Source organism: Thermobia domestica, chromosome 4 (assembly GCF_964235325.1).
Source record: "Thermobia domestica chromosome 4, izTheDome1.hap1.1, whole genome shotgun sequence".
Lineage (NCBI taxonomy): Eukaryota > Metazoa > Arthropoda > Insecta > Zygentoma > Lepismatidae > Thermobia > Thermobia domestica.
The window spans coordinates 251,228,867-251,256,748 of NC_137457.1; the positions used below are offsets into that span (position 1 = coordinate 251,228,867).

Sequence of the window (27,882 nt, forward strand, 5' to 3'; positions counted from 1 at the left end):
TTTTTCTCACTTTACAAGAATTTACTGTTAAATGATAGTCTTTTGTTCCTTAATGATTTATTAATTTTTTTTTACCTTGTCATTTAAAATTTTCGAGTGATCCCTGTGGAAAATAATAGTGGGCCTCGTAAGCCATGTACAGCGCTCCATTCAATTAGCCCTATCACAATACTTATCTCACTTTTTTCCATTCTTTATCTACAAACGTTTGTGATTTATATGCACGGGATGTTTCAACTTAAACTCCAGGTATATATTACTGCATCTGACCAGTGGCGGTTATCCCATGTAGATAAGGTAAGCAGTGCATACCCAAAGATAAAACCACATATTGAATTATTATTTCTTTTTTCTTTTTATTCCAATCTATCAATTAAATCGGTTTTTTTTTTTTTTGGTCTGCTCTCTGTTTGTGACCGTGCAATGTTCCCGAAAATAGTCAATGTTTTGCTGTCAGCAGTGTTCGAATAAACGAGGGGGTGCAGGGGAAATCACCCTCACATAAAAGCTTATCCTCGGCTTATATCAATTCGAGGGGGTGCAGGGGAAATCACCCTCACATAAAAGCTTATCCTCGGCTTATATCAATTCGAGGGGGTGCAAGGGAAATCACCATCACGTAAAAGCTTATCCCCGGCTTATATCATGAAAATAACATAGTATCCCTGGCAGGAATATTTAATACTACTGCATTGTTGGTTACCATCAGTACCTGGTGGTTATGGATCTTTACCACAGCGAAATGAAACTACCGCTAATTTTAGATTTTTTTTTTTTTTTTTTATATATATAATATCTTGAAAACAAATAACATTATTGGGAAAACAAAAACAGTGCACTAGATAATATTCTGCATGAAATACCGTTATCACAACTCACCTATTTTCTTTGGATGTTCCGCTGTTTACACAACCTGCAAGAAATACTAAATCTTTCGGCAGTTACAAATGGAAAGCAGACAAGTGAGTTGTGATGACGGTATCACATGCAGAATCATAATATCTAGCGCACTATGTTTTTGCTTTCCCAATATTTGTATTTATTTTGAACATATTACAGACAAACTATAAAATTAGCGGTAGTTTAATTTTCGCTGTGGTGAAGACCCTTACGCAACCACAAATAGCGAATATGACGCGTCCAATTCATCTCTGAGATCTCGACATGGTTACAACTAATTATGGTTACCAGGTGGGAAACCTATTCATTCACGCCTATTTTGTATTATCTTTACCTGACAGTTTATCCGGGAGTCCCTAAGCTCCTTTGGGGAATCCCTTGTGCACTGATTTCACGATTGCGACATACCCATCTTTGAATAGAGCAGGTTTTGTTCCTTTGAGGTGACCATGCCGGCTTGCCTCTATCATTCGAAACGGAGATATAACGCTCTAAAGGGCATTTTGCCACGTTTTCGGCATCGTGTAGCTCCGAAACTGTGTCTCCTAGAGAAAAGTGCAAAGGACTTTTTTTCTTGTTTCGGTGTCGGAAATCACCTCCCGCATTTTGTCGGTGGAGTTTCCTACCGCCCTATATATATATATATCGGGTGGTAGGACACTCCACCGACAAACTTTTGGAGGCGGTTCCTTATACGAAATGAAAGAAAAAAAGTTCTAATAAACATGGGTCGAAAAACGCCTTCTTTCAGAGTTATGAACTACCGAAAATTCGAAATATCACGTTTCAAAACATCCTGCCAAACAAAACCATAGAGCCTATCCCAAGCGGTTTAAGGAATTACACAGAAACTGGTATACGTTCTATCTAAATATCCATGTTTCAGAATTCACCGGTACCAGCGAAACGAACGCACCGTTAGTACTTAAAGGAATATCCCTATACTTCAACTCCCTTTTCACAGTTCCTTCCACCGATAACGGAAGATGGTAAAACATGGATATTTAGATAGAGAACATACTAGTTCCTGTGTAATTCCTTAAACCGCTTGGGATAGGTCCTATAGTTTCTGTTAGGGAGTTCTGAAAAATGATTTTTCGAATTTTCAATGGATCATAACTCTGAAAAAGAGGCATTTTTCGGTCCATGTTTATTAGAACTTTTTTCTTTCATTTCGTATAAGGAATCACCTCCCAAAGTTTGTCGGTGGAAAAAATGAAATGAATTCTTTGAGTTTTACGTCCCACGGTTATGCCGGTTAGACTAAAGGAGACGGTGATGATGAGTAATGAATGAAATGGTGGAATGAAGAAAGTGGGAGGAAACGGGAGAACCCCGAGGAAACCCACGCACACGGTGCTTGTCCACCACAAAGAGTTTGTCGGTGGAGTTACCTACCACCCTATATATATATATATATATATATATATATATATGTGTGTGTGTGTGTGTGTGTGTGTGTGTAAACAGGGTGTTAATGAACTATACCGACAAACTGAAAGAGGTGATTCCTCCCATCAAAGTAAGAGAGAAAGTTCGTATGGACCTATACCGAAAAGTGCATAGTTTCAGAGCTAGGGCTGTCCAAAATCGCGAAAAAGCTAAATTTCAACATGCCCTATTTCGAGTTATAGAAACTGTGGATGGTGGTCCTTACCAGCGTAAAGGAAGTCACACAAACAATTCAAAAGTGCATATTTCATCAATTTTCAATAAGTGTACAGGGTATTCCTACAGGTTGTAATTTTCAGATATGCTCTCAATAGAATTTTCTGATACATTTTGATTTCAAGGAGGGTCCAAAACAGGCAGGAGCTAAGCCTTGACAACATTGGACATGCAATGCTTCGGAGGGAAGTCGAAAGTTTTAGAAACTGACAGGTTTTTTTTTCTTTCTTTCTTTCTTTCTTTCTTTATGTTCGGAATAGCGTGTGATGCTATGTATTTCGTCTTGGTATATTTAACGTTTTCTTCACTTATAAATGTGAAAGAAACCATCGCAGCATACATTTTCCCGAGTACGACAGACCATGCTGCTGACGATCCTTAACACTTCCGACATTGCACCAAATGATTGTGTGTTCACTGCTATCAAGGTTTATCATTTGCATACTTTGGACCAATCATAAAGTCAGAGCATATTCGGTTGAAGGCATGTTTGGGAATTTCACCCTAGACGGAATAATCTATACACCCATTGAACATTAATGAAATATGCATTCTTGGATTGCGTATGCTTGACTTCCTTTACGCTAATAAGGACCAACATCCACAATCTCTCGAATTCGAAATAGGGCCTCTTGAAATTAGGGTTTTGTGAGATTTGGACAGCCCTAGCTCTGAAACTATGCACTTTTCCCCACAGGTCCATATGAACCTTTTCTCTTATTTTGATGTAAGGAATCACCTCTTACAGTTTGTCGATATAGTTCATTAACACCTTGTATATTATATATGAGATGTATAGTGGATTTACAGTAAGAGTAACGAGCGAAAATAGATCAGATTGTTCAAGAAAGGTCAGGAAAGGTCCTTGTCGCGAAACTCAAAACATGATTTAACCTTTAGTTGAGATGAGTTCGATTATCCGCCATACAGTCTAGGCCTTGAGCCTAGCAAATACCAACTCTTCCATTTTCTGAAGAACTTCCCGGGTGACAAGAATTTAGACATTCATGAAGAAGTGAAACCGACCATGAATAACTGGCTATTATCACAGGCGGCAGAGTTCTATCAGAAGGATATCCAAAAAGTCGTTCGCTTGATAAATGTTTAAAATGGCAACGAAATTAAGTAGAAAAGTAAAAAGTAAATAAATTCAGAAAATATGTATGTATTTTTAGTGGAATGTTTGTTTTATTTTTATTGGAAAACGGATCTTAATTTGAGAACAATATTCGTAATAATGTTCTATTCCACCCCCCCACTTCAATAATGTTCTGTTTCTTCTTGTACTACAGCAATTCAATGAAGATTCTCTCTTTTAGTTTCCACTTGACGTTAGCTTGATGCTCCTCTTGATTTAATGAAGATTGTGATATGTCATATGCTGAAATTTCCAAATATTATATAATATAGCAAATAAGTCTGTTTTCCCATACTGTCACATACATGTTACTTGAGTAAACTGGCTTATACGTCGTCCTGTACATGAAAGTTAGTTATCAACAACATATATCAAGAAATGCAGTCAACACGTACAAGCCCAGCAATTGATTACAACAGTAAGAACAAAGTAAAAGCGTCGAGGAAATATCCTTCTTTCATTGAATAAAATTCCAAATCACATCAGCCACAAAATATTGCAGACTCCCGCGTCAACTACGATCGCGGACATTACGATACATGACACAGAAATTAATGTCGATTTCACGTCACATTTGCTTACAACACATCCATACTTCAAACTCAACTAGTTACTACACCGGAACACGCAAAAGGCTAAAACTAGCTGCGAAGCTTCGCTTTGAGATGGTACTTTCTGAAACAATTCGTGCCTAATTAGAGTGTTAGGAACAAAAACTTCAAACAGGCAAAACAAAGGCCTTCAAACAGGCCTTTGATGCAATCCTATTCAGACAATACGGAGGTTGCCACTTTTTAAAACAAACATTACAAATTCAACAACTGAACATGTAAAATGTTAGTAAATTCTTTAAAACTGCTTTATATCTTATATATTAAGTAGACGTAGTTCACCTATTATCTTAGTGTATAAAATGTTAAGGTGAATTAAAAGGGTACCTCCGAAAGCAACGCTTAAAATTTAAAGACTTTTTCATACATAAAATTCTATTCTCCATTCAAAATTATCCATATCAAAAGCTAGCAACATGTTGAAATCAAATTTCAATTTTTTTTTCTTTTTTCTTTCTCATTACAAAACTATAATATTCTTTTCACTACGAAAGTAACACATTTCCCTCAAACTTGTACATTTTGACTTTTGTGATATTTGTATTTAAGTGTACAATGATAATGTTCATATTTTCTTTATATGTGACTATATACGGATGTATATATGTACGATTCTTTTCAAAAAATTCTGGCCACTATCTTTTCTTTAAAAAATCTTTATTTCAAGCGAAAATACTGAAACGTTCCAAGTACATATAATATGGCCATTTAAAGAGGAGTAGCCAGTTTTGAACAAGACAGCACACATAAATGCTGTGTTGGGTCTGAGTCCTATTCTCTATTAAACTAATTTGTTTCTTATCTATAAAAATAAATAAAGCTACACACTGAACATGTTTTTTTCCCCATTTGTGTTTGAACTTCGAGTTATAATCCAGTCATTTCTAAGAGTACCGAAGCTAACCGTTCCTAGTCATAAACAGCTGGGTGTGTACGGAACTTCTAGTTTGTCCTGTATCAACTATAATGCACGAAATAGTGAACTGTTAAAAAAATCTATTGATCTACTATCACACTCACCACATATGTTAATAACTCAAAGGTAGTCAATAAATGCGTATTAATAGGGCATGCTAACAGTGTCAAACTGTTACCGATTGTCCAATTTTTAACCAGAACCACATGGGCTACAATCACTAGAGCCACGCCCACGCCAAATTTTAAGGCCACTGGAAAGATATAGAACTGGGTCACTTTGGTAAAAGGGTACAGAACACACTACCAAATATTAATTCATGATAATACACTATGAATTAAGATATAGAGATCATGCATGGGATACTAGTTTTATATTAGTTTATGTACACTTTAACATACCTCCGCAATTTTATACACGAAGTGGCTATATATTAACATATTTTGGTAACCATGAAACCAAATACGACAGGAAATTCTTTGAGTTTAACACGTTCGCTACCATATTTAATTTATTATTGTTCTGTAGAATATGATTATCGTAGTAGTCTAAGTTTATTATTATTATTTTATTGTGTTATTTTCTAAAAGGAAAATTGAGAATTTATTCGCAATACCTTGTAGTTAACACTAAACATTCAGAGCGTACAAACGTTTCTTACGTTTAATTAGTTGGCTTAAAATTGCCTGGAAACTTTTCGAATCTTATTTAGTATATATTCGGAATAATAAAGCTCATAGAAATATTACAGTAATGTGTAAGAAAATTAATACTAAAATATTGTTTGTGAAAGGGTTGTTAAAACATTATTTATGGAAGTTAATAAGTTACGTAGGAAGTGAGGAAAACAAGTATATGAAGATATTATTTGTAGTAAATTAATTCATTCTTGTATCAAAAACAACATTAAGTAAAAGGAAAATTAAAGAACAATCGTGATTTTAGTCTTTACATATATGTTTTACGATACCAATGTGTTTGCTATTATGTGTGATGACAGGGAGACTTGAGAGGTTGCACCTCATACTCTGTCTGCTTAAGGATGCGAAGTGAAACCGCATTAAGTAAAATCGAATATGGTTTGTCTTTCATCAAATATGGACTGTATCACGATATTTTACGAGATAAACCGAAGAGTTTTAAACATTAAATGTATGTTTATTCTATTGAAGGTAAGACTAGTTCAATGGGAGAGTTCTTAAGCATACTTTGATGACATTCTAAACTACCCTCCGTTCATCTAGTACATTTTTTCTCTACATTAAATTTGAAATAGGTAGGCCTATTTCGTCACAGTTTTGAATACATTGAAGACAAATATTTGATTTTAAAAAAGAAAAAAATGTATGTTTAAATTAGTCAATTCAATTAGAAATCAGCGCACACGAAATTTATCAGAGGGAGCAAACTTTTGAATACGACAAAACAATTAACATATCCATCAACAAGCATTCCCTGTTTTAATAAACCTGATTTATTTCTTTATATCGCACTTCGATCTGGAGTTTAAAAACTGAAGAGCAGAATATTAATGTATGTTGTGATCATCATTAGTTCATTTCTTACTATATAATGTATTTAATTTAACTTTTATGGCTAATTTCTAAAGAAATACCATATGATGATAAATTTTGTACTATTATCCGAACATTACGTCTTTCCAAAAGCTGATAGATTTTTAAAATATGAAGAACAATACAATAGAAACCATATAAAATAAAATCAGTCAACAAGCATCCAACTAGCTACAATATATGCTCCGTTAGCCAGTTTACCGCAATAATTTAGGTAACATTTTAAAGAACATAATAATTAATCTTTAAACGTTTGACCATACTACTGCCCTGGCCACACCACTCAACTTTCCTCCAGTATGTCTTACTCAGTGCTCAGATATTTGTGAGTGTTACTGTAACAATAAATTGTAATGCGTTCCTGGACCATGCGATCTTTTTACCATATTCAAGGACATTCAGGGCATAGTATTGCAATGTTTGAAATGCAATGCATAATAGCATTGCAATGTTTGAAATGTCTGCGGAAAGTTACCTGCGACCCCGACGATGACTCAGAAGTAATTTGTTAAGTTTAAAAAACAATTTGAGACGATATCAATTTCCATGATTGTCAGAGTAGAATACTTCGATCATTAACAAAGAAAAAAAGTTATCAAAATGGCCCACAGCATTGTTCATTTATTCACAAGAAGTAAAATATCATTTAGTATGTAATCTGCAAGTAGGATGTGACAATGAATCGGGCGGTTTCGCAACATTGATGTTATTAATTGCTGCGCCAGGTTACGTGTCACTACAACTATCTTGAAGTCCCTGCTTTACTATTTTATTGTGATACAGTTGTAGAACGGTGCACAAGTAAGCATTCATTATAAAAGTGTGTTATAAAACCAATGTAATTGTCCGCGCAACGTGTTATTGCGAAAATACACTAACAAAATTAAGCACCTGAAAGGAATGGTCTGATGGCGACATAATTTCGTGCACGTGCATAACATCGGTAGTATGTAAATGATTACAATTGCAATGATCTGTGACGCCTAGAACAACCACCAGATTGATTTGTGTTGTCACCACGTGTATGATGCTGCACCTAGATGCATGCACTGAATTGGAGGGAAGAGTGTCATACAGCATTGTATCCTCTCCTGAAGCAAGATGGGCCACAACTGTTCAAATTGGCCCTCGATATACCAAATTCTAGCGTTGAAATAGAGCTGCCTCCCAGCTTGTCCAGCACATTCTATTTAGAAGAGAGTAGAGGATCTTGCTGGCCAATGGAGTACCTCACCGTCATCAGGGAGTTCATGAGATACGTGCCGTGTGTGGATGAGCATTACCCTGTTAAAAGATGGTACCTGGATACTGTCTCATGAGACGTAACACATCACGATGCAGGGTACCTGTGAAATATTGTGCGTCAGTTTCCTGAATTACTATCCGAGGTGACCTGGTCATACCCGATGGCTCTCCACACCATGATGCCAGAAGTAATGTAGGTGTGTTCCTCCAAAACATTAGGAGAATGTGTCCTCTACCTTGGCGTTGCCATACTCCCAGACGAGGTAGTGTTTAACAGAAATTTATAGCTGAAAATAATGCGACGCCACGTTAATGCTTTCTGAGTACGGCACCATTCCAAACGCAGCCGTATGAATTATGGTGTTAATAACAGCCTATGGGATAGTGACAGTCTGGCTGCTGCAAATTTCCGATCATTGGTGCGCGATGAAGTTTGGTGTTGCAATGAGTCCATTACTGGTTCCCGGATGGCAGGTGCAAATGTGAAGAGGTTATGATGTGCTTGGCATACTGTATGGCGGCCTTCCCTTTGTGTAATCAGACTTGGTCGACCGGAACCTTGAAGACGCATGTGGTTTCCCTCACGTCCCACTTCAGTCCAAACCTCGTGCCAATGTCACATCCGAATACCCCACAAACCTAGATATTGCAAGGTTCATTCAACCTACCTGCCACCTGCGACCAACAATCAAGCTCTTTCAAAATCTGTCAAGTCCTGATAACGTTCTCACAGGAGCACATGCGCCTTATGCATTCTACCAGGGCTTATAACAGTCACGTGATAACAACACTAATGTACTCTGATGCACATACTCGCCGATGGTGTGCGCGTATCCGAAATTACATTGGCATCAGACTATTCCTTCCAGATGCTTAATTTTGCCTGTAAGTATTTTAATATTAACTGGTTGTGTCTGCTCATGGATTCGGAAACTTGAGAAAACAGATTCTATACTGAAGGAAACAAATGGTAGTGTGAAGCACAGACGTCCGGCAATATACAGTGGAAGGTTCTACACAAAAAACTCCCCAACAGAACGCGTGAAAAAACTGGATATCATCATCTTTAAATGCTTTTGATGTCATTATCTTTACGCTGAGATGTACTGATAGAAAACTGACTATTCTATTTTTATTTAGTATAAGTTACATCAATGTAGTGATAATTTTTAGCTTCTTTATAGTATATTCATAATGGCTACCACACTTTGTAGAATATGCTATTTTCCGTAGTAGATGACTGCAGAAATATCTAGAAATCAGGAATTTATCTGTGGTATTTAGTAGCCCTATGTATGCCATAGTTGTAACATCTCTCAACGAATTTAGTTATTTTCGGTAAAGTGACTTACGGAATACTCTATACGAATCCCACTTAACCAGTAGCATTTATGATTCCTATTCTATGTATGATGTAGTTGTAACCTCTAACAATTAATTTCGTTATTTTAGGTAAACTGACTTACGGAATACTGTATATGAATCTACACTTTTCATTGATTTTAACAGTTATAATTTAATATTACTCACAATTGTCGTAAGTTACTCTATACTTCTACGTATGTTGTTACATTTTAACAAGTTCGTATTCAATACACAACAAAACATTAGTCTGAATATGTCTACACAGAATACCTAATGCATTTTAAAACAGAAGAGACAAAATAAGTCATTAACATGAATAAATATTGGGTCGATGCCTAAGTCCGTGCGGTTCTCTTTTGGATTGGCAACAATGCGGCGTGAAGCGATTGTTTATCTTTATTCCATTGTTTTACCGTAGTTTGGAGTTTGTATGTTGTGAAACACGGGTTTTCTTGATTGTGAACGTCTTATTGTATATATATTTTAGACAAACTAACATGGAATGTGAAGTTGAGAAAACTGATCATTTCCGTCACATTTTACCCTTCAAGTTTAACCGAGGATCAAGTGCAGCAGAAGCTGCGAGAACAGTTTGTGCAGTGTACGGGAATGAAGCAATTACTGAAAGAACAGCACAGAAAAGCTTCTCTTGACCAATGGCTAACAGATTTCTTCCAGTCAAAACCAAAACAATTTACAGGCGCGGCATTGAACTGCTACCTGAACGTTGGTAGAAGGTCATAGATAATGGAGGTGAATACATCACGGAGTGATTGTGAGTGACAGTAAAATGTATGCAATATATTGTTACACTCGTAGAATACGTTAATGTTATGTCTATGTTGTATTTATATTTGAATTAACAGCAGAATAAAAATAAAAAATAAGAACGGCACGAACTTATGCATCAACGAAATAGTTGAATAACAATCCCAATAAAAATAACAAGAAAATGCTATTCACATGCTTACAAAAATTTGTTAAATCTGTATGAATCGGGGAAAAAAAATATCGAAAAACAAGAAACTGATTACTACAGAAACAGCAATGAGGGTAACGAACCAGTTCCATAGCTAAATTGAACCAGTACTGTGAACGGAACACACAGAACCACTTAATTTATTTTAACTCAAACAAGTAATCACTTACTTTGCATATACCAAAACATTTAATTATGAAGTCAAAAATATGAAACCCCTCTATAATTTCTGTAACATATATTTAGTATTTGGATAACATTCTATCTACTGTACGAGTACAAATGAGTGAAGTTACGCTGAGTCTGGTATGAAACTCAGTTTGATAGGTTGTGCGACGAGCGCACTTCCTTCGGCAGCAATAACTCATAAAAATGAGGAAAACAATCTGGTGAGTATGCTTATTTCCTGATATGAATTAATTAGTAACATTATTTTTAGCCCTCAAGAACCAAGATATCTCTATCAGATCTGTCTATGTGCCAATTTATTGGCAATATAACAACGTACCGGCAATAAGAAACTCGAGCACAAAAGTTAAAAGGTATACACTTTCATAGTGCAAAATATATAATCTTTCAGACTATGTATTTAACAACATCAAAAATGATTATTCGTATCCTATTCGTTTTGACAGACACTGCAAATATCGTTTTGTTTTGGACAGACTTAGTATGTCCTTAGTTACAGTACTAAGTTTTCTAAGTAATGGACAACGGTAGCAATATATTATTTTATAAGTGACTGATTACTGTCTTGACGAGTATGCAATAGAAATAACTTAACATTTGATTATGCTTGCATTAAAGCTTGGCAAAGCAAACAAAATTTGAAAATCATGATACCCATTTCAACGGTTACAAGTTTCATAATTCTTTGCACGCCGAGAGTTTCTTTGTATATCCGTCTGACGGTTCATCCTTTCGTACGAGCAGAAATCTTAAGGTTACACTACTCAACATACCCAGACTAAATTTTAAACTTAAAAAGGTACTTATTATTCCCATACATCCTTTTTCATTTTCTTGGTTGTAAAATAAACCCTCCTTCAACGGACTAGTTGGGGCGAAAAGGTGTCCGCAAACTCTGAAGTTCCTTACGAGGCCCCAACACGGCGAAATTACAATACCGCTAATTTTACAGTAAGTATGTGATATCTTCAAATATATAAAAGATATATTTGGAACAAAGTGGAACAAGAGCTCGCTAGACAATATTTTACATGACGTAGACAATATTTTACGTAACGTTATCATGACTCACTTATCTGTTTTCCATTTCCAGCCGTTTAGAAAATCGGCATTTATTTTCGCTTTTATAAATGGCTGCAAACGGAAAGCTACTAGGTGACTCGTGATAACGGTACTTCATGCGAAATATTGTCTAGGGCGCTCTTGTCTCACATTTAGATTTGTGGGTTATATTTGAAGATATCACATAATTATCGTAAAATTAGCTCTATTTTAAGTTACGCAGTGATTAGGCCTCTTAAGTTACGAGTTGTATTCTGAACAATATTTAAAATAGAATATTACACTTGAAATTGTGTTATATAAATGTGCAATATTTAATATATATACCAGATTAATAACAAAATATTCCATACAACTGAGCATTACAAAGGTGAAAACAAACTTCAAGCCTTAGATGCTTTCCCGTTGAATGTTGTTCCTTAATATCAAAGATAATCAAAGAGAAATATTCACAATCAGCAAACATTTACGGTTCAAATTCTGTCCGTTAAATCCGAAGTCCGTTGATGCAAGAGTTTACTGTATTGCATAAATCAAATAATATACTATCCTCCCTGTTAGTGTCATGGCTAGCGCCCGTGCCTTTGGTGCACGAGGCCTCAGATTCGAATCTCGGTGGGAGAGTATTGAACGCATAAAGGCCTCTCAGATTGCAGCTAAAACTGCAAGCCCACGTTCCATATCGCACTGGTGCTAGGAAGGGACGCTAAACTTCTATAAACAAAAAAATAGCTCGTTAAAATTTCTTCACCTCTCGAAAGTAAAAAATAGTACCTACTTAGTAAACTAACCAATGTTTCTCAGGTAGTCTGAATTCTTGCCAAGTTAGAAGTCCAAAACTGACATCAAAATTGATTTGAAGAACTATGCTTTCAAAATAGCAAATATATCGATATTAAAGACTATTCTACTAAAATAGAGAGAAATTTTAGTACTATTTACTAGGAGTACGGATGGAGGGTGGACTGAGATACCCTTAGGTTTACAGAGAACTCCTCGGGGGAGTTTTACTTATGCTTTTCCTAATCCACAAACAAGACTAATTTATTTGACAGAAACTGCTATTACAGGGTCTATTACTGCTATTATAGTGGGCTGGTCCCTTGTAAATAGTTCAAAAGTGACCAAAAGCACACGAAAAAGTGACCAAAATCTCATCATGGCCCATTTTTCCTTTGTCAATTTCTCCATCACCTCTCTGTTTGTTGTTTTGTTCTATCTTTTCTTCTTTACTTCTTTTTGAGCTTCCTCCTTTCTTAGGTTTTCTGTGTTGGCGCAGAATGCTGCGCATATCATGGACCAAAAGAAAAAGGAATGAAGACGTACTAAAGGAAGCTAATGAAGGACGACAGATCATGAATAGGAAAAAGAAGAAACAGCATGCTTGGCCATCTTATTCGACCCTCCGATTGGATCACTGCGCTGATAAGACGGAAAGGCAGAAGGAAAACCAGGAAGAGGAAGACCAAGGAAAGAATATCTAGATGCAGTTACGAAGAAGAGGCCTTACCAAAGTATAAAACTGCTCTCCCAAGCGAGAGAAAAGTTTTAAATTTCCATCTTGCCCACCAACTTATGGTTGCGGTGAACAATAAGAAGTATGTTTTGTAGTTACGGTAAGCAGACTTAGCAGATATAAGAAGCTTCTGAGTAAGTGGAATCAGTTCTGGCCTATTTCCGGATTTTTTCATCCCAGACATTATATTTAAACTTAGCATTGAGAGTTCTCAAAATTGTGAAATATTCAAATTCAACACCTACTCTTAGGAAGAACATACAAGAAACGTAACACAAGATGAACATGATGGAAGACACAAACACACACACACAACGTTGAGCGGAGCGTTAACTATTACGCGAGAAAACTAAAAGACTATTATGATAGAAGAAATAATAGACACAGAAGAGTTCTCAACCCAACCTTGAGAGCTTAAGCATTCACCAACCATCCATTGTGCTTTAGAAAGAATAAAAGCTGAAGTGAAAATAAAGCTGACTGTTTCACATGTGGCACCAAGTACTGAAGCTTTCAGAAAAGTAATGAGTAACAAGTTTTTTTTTTTTTTTTTTTTTAATTTATTTTTATATTTTTCTTAGAAAACTACAAATTCAAAACACAAATCACATGAGAAAGTCACTTTATCTTCCAAAAAAGTAACTTTTAGTGACAAATTGGAAAAAAAGTAACTTTTAGTGACCAACTTGGAAAAAAAAGTAACTTTTAGTTTTAAAAAAGTGACTAGCTATGAGCCCTGCTATTATGGCTGTGTTTATCCAGTGATATAATTTAAGGAACTCTACCGTTTTCTTTCTCTCTCACGATGTACTCTCATGTCCAAAATTATTGTCGCATGTCTATAAATATGTTGTAGTAGAAATATAATTTGATAATGAATTCGCCCGGTATTTCTTATAATGTTAATATGTGTATAATCGGCAAAGAGATGTATATGGCAAATTTCATGTCAAAATTGTCGTAAATGAGAACAATAAAACGAAAATAAAACTTTGTTGTTCATTTAGCAACATTTTGGTTCACTCATTCTAATTTTCGTATTTATAATTCTTTTTCTATGAAATTTACCACAAATATACACTTCCCGATTATACACATAGTATCAGTATTAAAAGTACCCTGCAAAATCGTTATCAAATTATATTCTTACAAGAAGACAGTTATAGATATGCGACAATCATTTTGGACATGAGTGTACGTTAAAAAAAATGTCAAGGACTCGCTTATCTAACAGATCAATTTTAAATGCATACAAATTATATTATTATCTACGTAAGAGAAAACGTATAATCACTGTCTAGGAAGAAATCACGTAACTAATTTGTCCAAAACAGGAATACAAAAATTACTATTGTAAGGATCCTCACCTTTCAGTGTGTATTACTTCCTCGAACACACGTTATAACTGTAAACACGTGCTATTGTTTATCAACACGATTATAAGGATACGGTACAGGGAAGAAACAGGAACACATGAAGCCGACCCGAAGGAGACCGAAGATGGACGAACAGCCCAGGAGTCATCCATAAAAGAGGACCAAACTATCAGCTTACGACTAATCAGCTAACCTCAACACCTGCTCATGAGGTCACAATGGAGTTCCCTCATCCTACCTTCTGATAGCCGCATTGAGAGGAGATTCTTAACTCACTTCTGAGGGTCGCATTGAGTGAAGGAGGTTCCTTACAAACCGTCTCTCAGTCGCTACGGATTAAGGAGATTCCTTTAATAACACATTCTGCAGGCTGCTTTGAGCAAAGGGATTCCCGTACTTACCCACAGCTTCTAACTTAAAAACCATGACGCCACTTTACGTGTCCTAGGGACTTACTTGAAAACACTTTATTTCGTATTTTAACAAAGAAACTTTGTAAACTGTTCTATAGAGAATTATTTTTATAATAAAACTGGTGAAGTGCTAATCCCGGACTATTATTGATTCTACCAAAAGAACCTTTCACTATAAATTAAAAGATGAACACATTTGCTATTCAGTACACACTTACAACACAAACCAAGTCAGTATGGCACTTCACATATCCTAGAGTTCAGCTGCTCTTGAGGTAACACTACATTCTTACTTTACTTTCTTACTTTACACTTGAGCATTTACATTTTGAGAAGCAAAGTGTGATTGCTAGCCAAAATTTTCGAATGAAATTTGTGATGACACTATTCCCATTTTATCTGAATTTCCTTCATGCTGATTTATTTATTTATTTATTTTTGTCATATATATATAGGCATAAAGAGCCAAACATTTTCCTAATTATTTTTAAAATTCGATGTTTTATTTATTGAAGTTTAGCGTACTTTTTCAGCACCAGAACAATATAAGACGATCCATAGTTTAAGATGAAATCTGAACCATAGTTAAGTGTTCACGGCTCTTACCGGGAACCGAACATGGGATCACATACACCAAAATAGTCATTAGACCAGAAAGTACGGCTATATTAATAATCTTGTTCATATTTTCATAAACACACATCCTATTAACCTCATGGTATAGCACATAGAAAAAAATAAAGATATAACACAAGAAACCAATGTGCTTTATAAATTTGTATTCATCATCATTAGGTATTCTGCCCTTATTGGCAGATCACTTGCAGCAGCTGAGAAGCTTCCATGCTCCACGGTCCTCCGCTAACCTCTTCGTCTTCAAGTATGATTTTTTTTTTTTTTTTGGTATTAAGATAAATTTGTATTAAGATGTTTCTACGATTTTTTTTTTTTTTTTTTTTTTAAAGAGCAACATGTCACTGAAAATATATCCAGCTCGACAGAGTAACATATTACGGCAATTAAGCTATTACAACATTTTCAAATTAAGAATCATTAGGTTGTTTTCTTATATTTTGTTCTCCATATCACAAAAAATATTTAAGTGTGTTTGCTGATTAGAGTGCGTTTTCTTGCCACCATGTTATCAGAAACGGCTCTAACGAATTTGTTCATATTTCATACTTGAACTAAGTTTTCATAGGACGATCTCCAAATTCCACTTAGCAAGTCTCTTCACATTTCATAAATAAATTTTTAATCAATACTCCAATAGAACGCCATGATTCAGTTTTAAAAAAGAAAGAAAGAAAGAAAAAGAAAACCGAAGCGTTCGTATGGCGGTCCGTTTCTCATATTTTCTTCTTTACTAAAATTTGTAATATATAATGAATTTGAATTAAAAAAAGTAGCTAAGAGAGGAATTTATACAGGAAGAACGCTAATGAAAATGGTGGAAAACATTCCATTATAGGATAATTACACTTTTTGTATCACAGATTCCTGTTTTTCATACTCAGATTGATACTTGATTTGTGTTGTTTTATATTTGAAATAGTTACAATGTTTCTTTGCATGCAAGTATACACAAGGACTTTACATACTTATGCATAACACAGTCTATAAGTCTAAAGTACAAGGTAACCAAAAGAGTTCTTGTCATTTTTGAGGAAGCGTTCACAGAGAGGCAACGAAGTGACTAACGCGCCAGAAAAATGATGGGGATTAGTGTGACTATCGGCATGCGGCAAGACAGGTACGTTACGCGTACATAACGTAAGGTATTTGGGGACGATGCTGTGAAAGAGTGCACCTTAAGGCAATGGTTCCAGAAGTTGAGGTCGGGAGATCTAAGCCTTTGTGATGAACCCCGCACTGGGCGACCTAAGTGTATGGCAGCTATACAGAGGGATACCAATCCAACATATGGTAAACATGTTGAATTCTTCCTGGTTTCCGAGCAGACTTCACCTGCACCTCTTAGGGAAAGTATACAAAATGAGTAAGGGGGTAGCCTACAGGAGCGGCCTTATGTTGTCGGCAGCCAACCAGGAACAAGTGACAGCTTGTTCTTGTTGGTGTTTCGGTATCGCAACATATCCCTATTTGGTCGAGTGCTCAACACTGACAGAAAATGGGTCCAGCATGGCTCTCTCAAAATGTCTGAACTGACGCTACACCTAGCTACTAATTACGTGGTATTCGTACAAGCAATTCACTCAACTTCCCCCTCTTCCAAGCTTCCAAGGAAATGTTTGCTTAGCTTCTGTCTTCTTACGGCGTAGTGACTGTATTTGCAAGTTCATAGAATATGTCGCAGAACAATCAAATGATAATTTCGCAAATCAATCTTAATTACTAGAGTACTTACAAAGATACAAGATAATATTGATTAGTTTTGATGACTTGAGACGAAAGGCAACCGAATGATTTTTGTAAACGAAATTACGAATAGGAAAAAGTGCAGCTGAACAAATAACAGAAAAAAGGTTAGTGAGGAAGTATCATGATTCGTTAGTATTAGGTAATCTGATGATTAGGAGCAGATAACACAATGAGTGCGTGGTAGAAACGGGGAATTATGTTTTTCACTTAGAATTTAAATAATTTAATTTAAAATTTGCTGTAAAAAACTGAGATTGGTGCCAGGTATACGTTCTCAGAATATGGTATAACGAGGAAATTGAAAATGTTAGATTTTTATATATGAGTATTGTCCTGGAAGTACATATTTTTTTTATTATTATTTTTTTTAAAGCGAAAACATGCAAAATAAGTGATATATGAAGATTTATTTGACAAATATTGTAACTCTACTTTTCCACATAGCTATCATATAATCCAAGCACTTTTCATAGTTACGTAGTGGCTTTTATTGTACCATTGTTACACTTAGTTCCACAAGATATTCAACCAAATGCACTTCATTCAATTATCAGTTGGGAAGTGTGTACCACATAGAAGTGCTCTAAGCTGCAGGTATAAGTGATATTCATTGGATAAAGGAACATTGTAACATTTAAATTTCGCATTATACTTCACACAGGAATTGTCAATTTTCTCACACAGGTTTAAAGTGTGTTATGGTTGTGGCGATCCAAGAACGTTGTCACTAACTTGATCGCAACTGAGAAGGACGGTATCGGACAAAAAGTTATAATTAGTGACTGCATTTACATGGCGCCAATTTGGAAAAGTAGGTTAGGTTAAAGTGTACTATGTATCCATGAAGTATCTTTTACTCATCACTTGTTTTATATGTTTACACAAGCATACCTTTTAATTTCTGGATGATCCTAATATGGAATCAACATTTAAAAATTTAATTTTAATGACAGTTTTGATTATGTTAATTATTGATGTTACACTGTCAAGGTAAGAGCACTAATACAAACCACTCAAATGGATAGAAATTGAACTTGTTCTCCGAAAACTGAAACATAACTCAAATTAGAACAATAATGCATTGCAAAGAACAATGTACTGAACATTCGATTTTAACACAGAATTAGGGATTCATGAATCACTTAGGAATTTATTTTAATCAGGCATTTCAGAATGGATATAGTTCACAATGCATAATACATTTATCGATAGTAACATGCTGAAATGGTGTTTTCTTTAAACACACCAAGCCTCAAATTCCTTACTTGAACACACAATTCCGGGCTTGTTGTAAGGACTTCGTTATGCAAGTGCTGTATTTACATGGACTTTCCAGCGACCTTAATGCAGTTATGAAAACAATAAAACTACGAATATAGGCGTATAAGAATAAAACAATTACTCACCACCAGAAGGCTCATCCTCCTCTTCATCATCGTCAACATCGTCGTCACGTCCAGCATTTTCCTGCAAAGCATAACATTTTTAAGTCGAAGTGGTTAATAAACAACATCCTAACTGTTGTAATATACCATCAGTATAGAAGCATACTAAAAAAATTGATTCAATTTTTATTCACTTTTGAATTTTAATTCTTGTATAACCCTTGCATTTTCTAATTTTCGGTTTTCCCTTGGAGTATTGATCACGGTGGCTAAGAAAAATTAAAAAGAGAAGGATTATCTACCGTGTTTCCCAGAAAATAAGACCTGACCAAAAAGTAAGTCCTAGCATTTTTCAAATTGCTTGTAATATTAGCCCTTCCCCAAAAATATACCATCAAGGCTAAGGGAGATGTGATGATGATGATGATGATGATGAAACAATGGAGTGAAGAAAATGGGAGGAACAGGAGAAACCCGAGAGAACTCACGCACACAATATTTGTCTTCCACAAAACCCACTTGGCGGGAGTTGGGATCGTACCAGGGACCCACGCACCAGAGGTGAGTGCTCTACTACTGAACCACAGTGACACAAGCTTCTTCAAATGACAAAAGCAACTTCCTGATATACTTAAGTACGTATGGCAAGTTATGTTCCGGATACTATGAGTGATTTAGATGAAATTCTGACTAAAACAAATATGTTTAATTAACGATGCTCAGGCATGAAACTCGATAATAATTAAGGAATCCTAACAATAATACGAGGGTAAGTCAAAAATTATCCGCAATTTTGACATAAATCTTCTTACATTGTTCACACTGACCTTTGTCCTAGTTTATTTTATCGTTATGCTGTTGTGGTCATGCTATGAAAGTTTGATTGTATTTCCTCCATTTGTCTTTTTGTTGCAGAAAGATTATAGCCGCTCCATTAAAAGTTCGCAGAGGGACAACGAGCAGTTATCCAGTCTTTGTGATCGGAAGGTGTATCAGGGGCTGCAATCCATCAAAGACTTTCCGAATAATACAGGAACAGTGTCTTGCTGCAACGGAGTGTGTACGAATGGATTGAAAAATTAAAAAATGGTCACAAGTGTTACGCATGAGAAAGGAGCAGGACGACCATCGACAAATGATAACATTGAGCGTGCAAGTAACATGGTTCTGTTAGAGAGACGAGTGACTACTGATAAAGTGGCACATCGTCTGGAAATTAGTCATGGTTTTTGATATATCTTTCGAGCACAAAAATCGAATCCTGCTCGTTGTTCCTCTTTGGTGTAAACTTCTAATGGAGCGGCCATGATTTATCTGCAACAAAAGGAATACAGATGGAGGAATTAGGATTAAGCTTTCGTAGCATGACCACAACACCATAATAAAATAAATGAGAACAGAGGTCAGTATGAACAACGTAAGAAGAGTAATGTCAAAATTGCGGATAATTTTTGACCTACCCTCGTAATACATTAGTCAGCTTGAATCCTGCATACACTATACACTTAAGTTCTCTTGTTTTCCTCGGAGTTAAAAAGCTACTTCATTAAACACTTTTTCCCAGTAACCCAACATAAATAAATAAAACGAGAAAAAAAAAAAAAAAAAAAACAACGGAAAAATAAAATAAATAACATCAAGGGATTAATCATACTTGCGCACTAACTTTCGAGATTCAGTTGAGTTTATAACAGAACCATTCAACAGGTGCTTTATGTGATTATTTGTTTCCCAACACACTGCAAGATAAATTTTGCGTTATTATGGCATGATAACATGTTAAAAAAAAAAAAAAAAAAAGTGCCACACTATGTCTTGTTAAATCACAATCCATTGCCAAATGCAATATCAAACATAACCAAAATTCTATTGTTAGAAAGGGTCACCTTGGATCTGCACACTAACTTAGAGTTCCAACAAAGAATTGTACTAACACTTCATTAACTTGAAATCAATCGTGTATCTTATCTGACGTTAATTAGCAACACCTTTTTCTTTTAAGGTCTTTCCTCTTCTTTCTTCCCACTCTGCGTGATCAAGCGTCAGAAAAACTGCGATCATTATTATTAATTATCTCACCTAAAGAAGTTTGTCATCATTGTTTTGATTTTAAACAATCAACAAAATCTTACATCTCACTTATTGTATGAAGTAAAAAGTCATTAATAACATTTTTGTTGATATTTCATAAATATTAAGTTTTCAACCACTTCGGAAAGTTTACATTGAGTTTAGCACACGCTCTTGTATTTGAAACTAGCAAATATCCCTACGTGTAACTGAAGGCAGTATTTCGCGTTCTTCCTTCCGTACATTTCATAGAAAATTCGTCTAAACTCGACATCAATATAGAATAATCGGGGAAACTTACTGAAATTGAAGCAATAAAGATATCAACGTATAAGTCATCCCATTTTTTTGAACTTATTCTTAAAAAATGTAATGTGGTAAACTGTTGAGACACGCGTGACTTCGAGACATGAGGACAAAATATTTCATCCTACGTAAGGTAAAATGAAGGAGGTAAACACGAAGGGATTCCAGTGATATTATTCGAAAGATTTTGAATAAAGAAAAAAAAGGACAAAAAGGACAACGCAATATCTATGAGTGCTGGGAAGAAAGCACTAACCAGTAGATGCATTACTGATTCATTGTCTTACTACTGATGAACCATACGTTAGTACAAACTTTTACTTGTAGATACGTTTCACTCTTGCAACTATAATATCCAGCTAGTACAATTTCGCAAACAGCATTACCTTCCCTTAAACAATGCATTGTAACAGTAATTCTGCTTTAAAAAACACACTATCCCGAGAAGGTATTTACCTAAAACCGCTGGAAAATTTCTCCGATCCTATGTCAGACCTCGTTCAACACAATTATTTTCTTGTTCTATTCCAATGTTGGAAGACGTTCGACATGATTATTTGTTGCCTTCCTTATACGCTCTGATAAAGCCTGCCTGATGCGTTTCCTTTATCAGGGTTCTCTTACTTGCCGGGCACGAATTCTTTGATTTTTCCAGATTTTGAGTTACAAACTTCCAGGTCTATATATAATGTGAAAAAGCAACTTTTTTTTTCCACCAAGTGCTTTCTCATCTAAGCATGTAGTATCTACGTGCGTGCCAGTAGAGAAGTTTTGCGAAACTAATTTATTTTATAAAATATTCTCTACCAAATAGTCAGGTAAAGCAAAAAGAAAAATGGCTTCCGAGAAGTAAAGGTTTGTGCTTGAAATTGCTTCTTTCACAGATCTTTTCAGCTTTTCGTGATATTCTCGGACTCTTGCAGAACTTTTTACGAGCTAGCTAAATTCCCTGACTTTGCCAGGATTTCCAGGTCAATGGGAATCGTGCTTATGCAAGGCGAACTCTAACCAATAGACAGCGCAGATTATACGATACTCTTTCTGTTTCTCGACCGCCTGTTTTTTTTTAATGTGAACAGTTGTATTCGCGTGGTTTTTGTTTGTCCGAAAATGGCAAGAAAAAGGTGTGAAAGTGATGAGGATATAAATACGAACTGGAGAGTATGACAGTGGCAAAAAGAATTGGATTACAAAGGGTTAATGCTCGAAGTGTGTCAGTATATGTAACATATATTATATATAGTCAAAACTATGCAAATTTCATGTTCGTAAATTTATTGAAAATTGATTGATTGATTGACTATCTAAAGCACTAAAAGAAAGGACAAATCACGAAGAGTCGTGTACTTACTAGAAGTTTAGGACAATTCTTGTCAAACATTCTTTATATATATATATATATATATATATATATATATGTATTTAAGAAAAAAATATACCTGAACCTACCTTTCTTGTTGACGCACCTGAAGGCACCTTAGAGGACGTAGGTTTTTGAGAAGAAACTCTTGCATCCTCTTTTTTGACTTGTTCTTGGGAGAACTGTGAAGGGATATCCTTTTGTGGTGTGCCTGCTTGTTCAGTCTTCACAGGTTTTTTAACTTTTGAACGTTGGTCGATATTTGCACTACTCACTTCAGGAGAGGAAATTTTTGATTCCTCCTGTACCGATCTCTTATTCCGGTCATGTTTTGGTTCAGATGAACTCTTTGTTTTGCTGGTGTCTGTAAGGGGTTGAGTTTTTACCTGAGATTGCTTAGTTGAAGAATTAGGCACTTCAGATGTACGCTTGTCATGAAGTTCTGAAGACGGCGATTGTGTTGTTGCTTTCGAGGTTTCAGACACAGTACTCTTTTTATAATTTCGTGACTGTCGCTGATCATGTTCCGTTGCAGAGCGTGACTCTGCAGTTTTTGATTCAGCCTTAACGTTAGATTTCTCCGTGCTCGATTGGACATCTAGTGGTTTATTCTGCTTTACCTGATTGTCCTTAATAGGTTGTTTAAGATTTTCTCGTGGTGATCCTTCATCGGGTTTAGTTCCCTGCTTCGAGGATTTCTTTTGTTGTTTTGATGCTGTATCTACTTTCCGAGGAGTTTCTACAGTTTTACTTTCTCGTTGTATACTTTCAGAATGGACGGATTCTTTAGCTTTAGAAGCTGACTGAGGAGTCTTCGGTGTGGTAGCTTCTACTTTCTGCGGTGTCGGGTCAACTTTAGATTGAGATTTTTCTTTTTGTATATTTCTGTCAACTGACTGCTCGTTTGGCGAGGAAACACGAGACTTGGCTTCCTCTGCTTTAGTGTGGGTTGCAATCTTTTCTGCTGATTCCCTTGATTTTTCAGAATGAACCGATTGAGGAGTCTTCGGAGCGGTAGTTTCTACTTTCTGTGGTGTCGGGTCAACTTTAGATTGGGATTTTACTTTTTGTATATTTCTGTTGACTGACTGCTCGTTTGGCGAGGTCACACGAGACTTTGCTTCCTCTGTTTTACTTGGAGTTGCAATTTTTTCTGCTGATTCCTTTGACTTTTCATCTTTTATCGGTGAAGCACTTGGCTGAAATTCTTTTCGTTTTATACTTGGAGATTCTGTAACAACTTTAGGTTGGTCCAGTACAACTGGTGATTGAGATTCTTGTGATTTTTCAGAAGATTTTGACTCCTCTTTTTTCTCAGCTGCTTTAACTGCCTGTGGTTCTAATTTTTTCGTCGACCCTTGGACTTCTGACGCAACAGGCTTCATTGTTGGCTCTTCTTTTCTCGAAGGGTCCACTCTCGTTTCCAGTTTAATTGAAGCTTCGGTGGTCTGTTGTTGAGCTTTTGATTTTGTAACTGGCAACTCTTTTGCTTGGTCTTTTGGTGTGTACTGGGACGGTTCTTTCTGTTTTATAATTGGTTCCTCACCAGATTTTAAAATTTCTTCATTGTCTGATATAGACGGTTTCGCAGTAGTACTTACTTTAACTGTTTCACTGTCACCTTCTGGTTTGACAGGTTTTCTAACAACTTTTGCTTCCTGAGATAATGAAGGCACAATTTCAGGCTTTTCTGATTTACTAGTTTCCGATGATCTATCTGTCTTAGCAGAAGAGGTTTTCAAAGGAGGTCGTGTTACACTTTCTTCACTAACTACTTTAGTCTTCGTACTATCATTTCTCACAGGTTTTTCCATAGCTTGGGAATCTTTTTTAGCTTTACCAAGAATATTTTGTAACAAATCTTGTACTTTAAGTTTCAGTTCTTTCAATTTCTCCAACGTTACAGGTACCTCATCAATAGAGAGTCTGTGTGTAATAGTATTAGATAGCTGTACTATTTCACTATGTATGTGCGGCAAGTCACTTATACTTGATTTTACACTTAATTTCTCTATTTCACGAGTTAAAGTTTCAACGTCTGAAAGAAGGTTCTTCATTTCCTTCTCAGTTGATTTATCTATAACTTTGCTTCGTGCAGCTGCTTGTCGTTGAAATGTTCTTGTCTTCGTGTCATGCTGAATTCTGACCTAGCAATGTTAATAAGTGTTAATTAAAAACAGCATACTAGTAACATAAACATGCAAGATTAATATTACTATTACTAAGATTATTTAAAAAATGTAAACGCATCCACACACACAAACAAAAGTGAAGCTTACCATTTCATCTTTTTAACCATTTATGGAACTTAAGGCATGATGAATAATCTATGTAACGACAAATAATCCTCAATTCAGGTAAGAACTCAGCTCTGTTCATGCAATTTCAGAACTACGTAAACTTTCGCCTAACTGACTACAATAGCAGGTTTACACCTAAAAATTCTTCTATTAGTGGTAAATGTATGCTGATCTGTCAGCATGCTTGACAGAAATGGAACACACAAACACAGGTTTAAATACTATACAGAATGAATCAAAGATCAGGTTACGTAGGAATTTTTCCTTTTATGCTTTCAGATCACTGTGTACTGCTGTGTGGATAAACCAAATCTTTGATGCAAAATGACAGAGTGAAGTTAATTTTTCCTGGGTAGCAGCCGCAGCCCCATAGGTGATGTAGAGGAATTTAACCGTAGACACGAAGATAGTGTGCTATTCACACACAACGCGACGGATACATTGATACAGCCTTTTAACTAGTAGCCTGTATAACAACCCACGTACTGGGAGACCAAAACGCTCCAAGATGTCTGTGCTCAGTTGGACATCTAGGATTTCATTGGCGTTACCTGGTTATCCTTAATAAGTTGTTTAAGATTTTTTCGTGGTGATCCTTCATCGGATTTTGATCTCTGTTTCGAAGATTCCTTTTTTGGTTTGCTGTTGTATTTACTTTCCGAGGAACTTTTGTAGTTTTACTTTTTCTGTATTTTCAGAATGGATGGATTCTTTCGCTTTAGAAGCTGACTGAGGAGTCTTTGAAGTGGTAGCTTCTATTTTCTACGGTGTGGGGTCAACTTTAGATTTAGCTTTTTCTTTTTGTATCTCATGCAAGACTACACGAGACTTTGCTTCCTCTGCTTTACTTGGGATTGCGATTTTTCTGCTGAGTTCTTTGATTTTTCACCTTTTACAGGTGAAGCAACAACTGTTGGTTGAGATTCTTGTAATTTTGTAGAAGACTCTACAGCACCTAACGTTTGTCGACGAAACACGGTGTTAAGCAAACTGAAAGTGTGTCGCATTCTACACAACGAGAAGAGGTATCCACACTATATTCAAATGTTGCAATATTTCAGTGAAGATGATTCTGACCATTCCGTACAATTCTGAGTGAGCGAGCACGAGACTGTATCAATGAAAACTCTGACTTTGGATCAACTATTTTATTCAGTGACGAAGAAGTCTTAAAACATGCCATCGACGAATTTCTAGCTTTGGGGTAATTTAAATAAGAGCTCTAGTCAATTAAGATTCATATCATCCAACATTGAAGGAACTAGAAACTTTAATTAAATGTATTGACGCTGACGGTGTATACTATACATCTGTAAATCCTAATATAAACTGTAAATCGAAAAATTTCTAGCTGTGGGGTAATTTAAAGGTGCTCCAGTCAATTAAAATTCAGATCATCCAAAATCTGAAGGAACTGGAAACTTTAAACATGTATTGGTGTTGAAGATGTACACTGTAAATCTGTAATTCCCAACAAACTATTAATCCCAACGTAACCTGTCGTTTGACTCATCCTGTACATTACTCTCTAACGTTACGAGAGAGAGGTACGGCTGGTCAGATGGCATAGTTGAACTCTGTTCCGAAATTGATTTATCGGTTCCAAACATATTATCTATAGCTTTCTTATCTAGAGTTCGTTACTTTTTATATCAAATGGTTCTCAACTGTCATTCTGTTGCTGAGTCAAAACCCGGGAACGGAACTTAGGACTATGCGCACTACATTTCAATAACAACAGCATTCGCCAATCGCCAAATGAGAAAGTACCACTGATCAACTTCCGGGCTTCTACTATTTCTCGGGAGAATTAAAGTGAATTTTTACATGTTGCGTATCTATAAGAATTATCACAAATGCTGTGCTTCAACGAAAATGGGACTTACGGAAGATGTAATATGTTATCCTAGTCTTAAACCAAATGGTATAAATAAAATTTTGAAGAAGGCAGTACTTTATTGTAGTTCCACTAATATAACGGAGTAACCTGCATATAAAATAAGCGTAATTTCTATCCCATATGGATACATTCTTTTATACAAAACCGAACATTTATATACGGATTCAGATCAACCATTTTGTACGCTATGGAAAGTACCGGTACTCTTCGTAATAATCAGTTGTAAAGAATCTCTAATCTCATTTAATAAGTAACAGTACTTATAGTATAGTAATTACCGACTTCATTTTGAAGGGACGTTAAAAATGTCACAGAAAAATAGGTAAGAAATTACTTTACCATCTAGCCATATACCATTCTACTGCACTTATGAACTGGAAACTCTTATAATTGATATGTAACTGTTTTCAGTACTTTTAAATACATATTAAATACAAATATATGTGAATGAATAATAAAGTAAAGATCTTTGACAGAAAAATAAGTAAAGTATATTTTAAATTATCCTTCTTAAAGTTACCGATATTATAGAGTAGTTTCTAAAACCATTACACATGGAAGGAATAAAGGTAAACATGCAATAAAGTTTCTATCAATTCCAGGCCATCGTACTTTTTTACTCTTATATGTACGGTTGTAAATAAATTAAATATTAACCTGGTATGACCTTGCGTTACCATACGGTCACATTGCGCGCAATGACCTTCAAATTGTTTTCCTCTGGTTAGTTTCACATAGACTCACATGTATCGCTGTCAACTCTCAGCTTATGATGTGTTTGACACGATTTCAATATCAATCTTGAGATTCCCTTGTTTAGTGTGAAGTTACGTGCATCTGAAAATCTTGCTACTTCTAGAGTTGCAACAATGGCACAGAATAAAAGGTGAGAATTCATTTTATCATTACATTGTTGTTAACAAATTTCCAATTATTGTGTGTTTTGATTCAGAAAGAAATCCGGCGTTGAGGTAAATAATGTATTGTGTTAAGAAACATACATGAACGTTGTGCAGAGCTATGTACCGTTCATGTAACCACATGGTCACGCTAGGCTTTCGTAGTAGCAATAAGGCTTGGCAAATCATAATTTTTCCGTCCTAAGAAAAACTGTTCCTTCGCATTTCCAGGTACTTAATAGTGTATGAAGTATTGGAAGAACTTCAGAAACCGGATGGAATAGACCATGGAGAAATAGAGTGTATATTTATTGAGCCTCCAGAATCA

General features: G+C 35.7%; 1 protein-coding gene across 1 annotated transcript in view; it reads right to left on the minus strand.

Moving 5' to 3' along the window:
• Nucleotides 1-27,882, minus strand: part of LOC145683979 (uncharacterized) — a gene marked incomplete in the record, with an annotated part of 170,982 nt that overhangs the window by 48,179 nt on the left and 94,921 nt on the right. Inside the window, 3 exon segments of the mRNA XM_081755729.1 lie at nucleotides 5,412-5,486; nucleotides 18,741-18,801; nucleotides 22,545-24,602. Of these exon segments, the coding sequence (XP_081611855.1) occupies nucleotides 5,412-5,486; nucleotides 18,741-18,801; nucleotides 22,545-24,602 (2,194 nt within the window).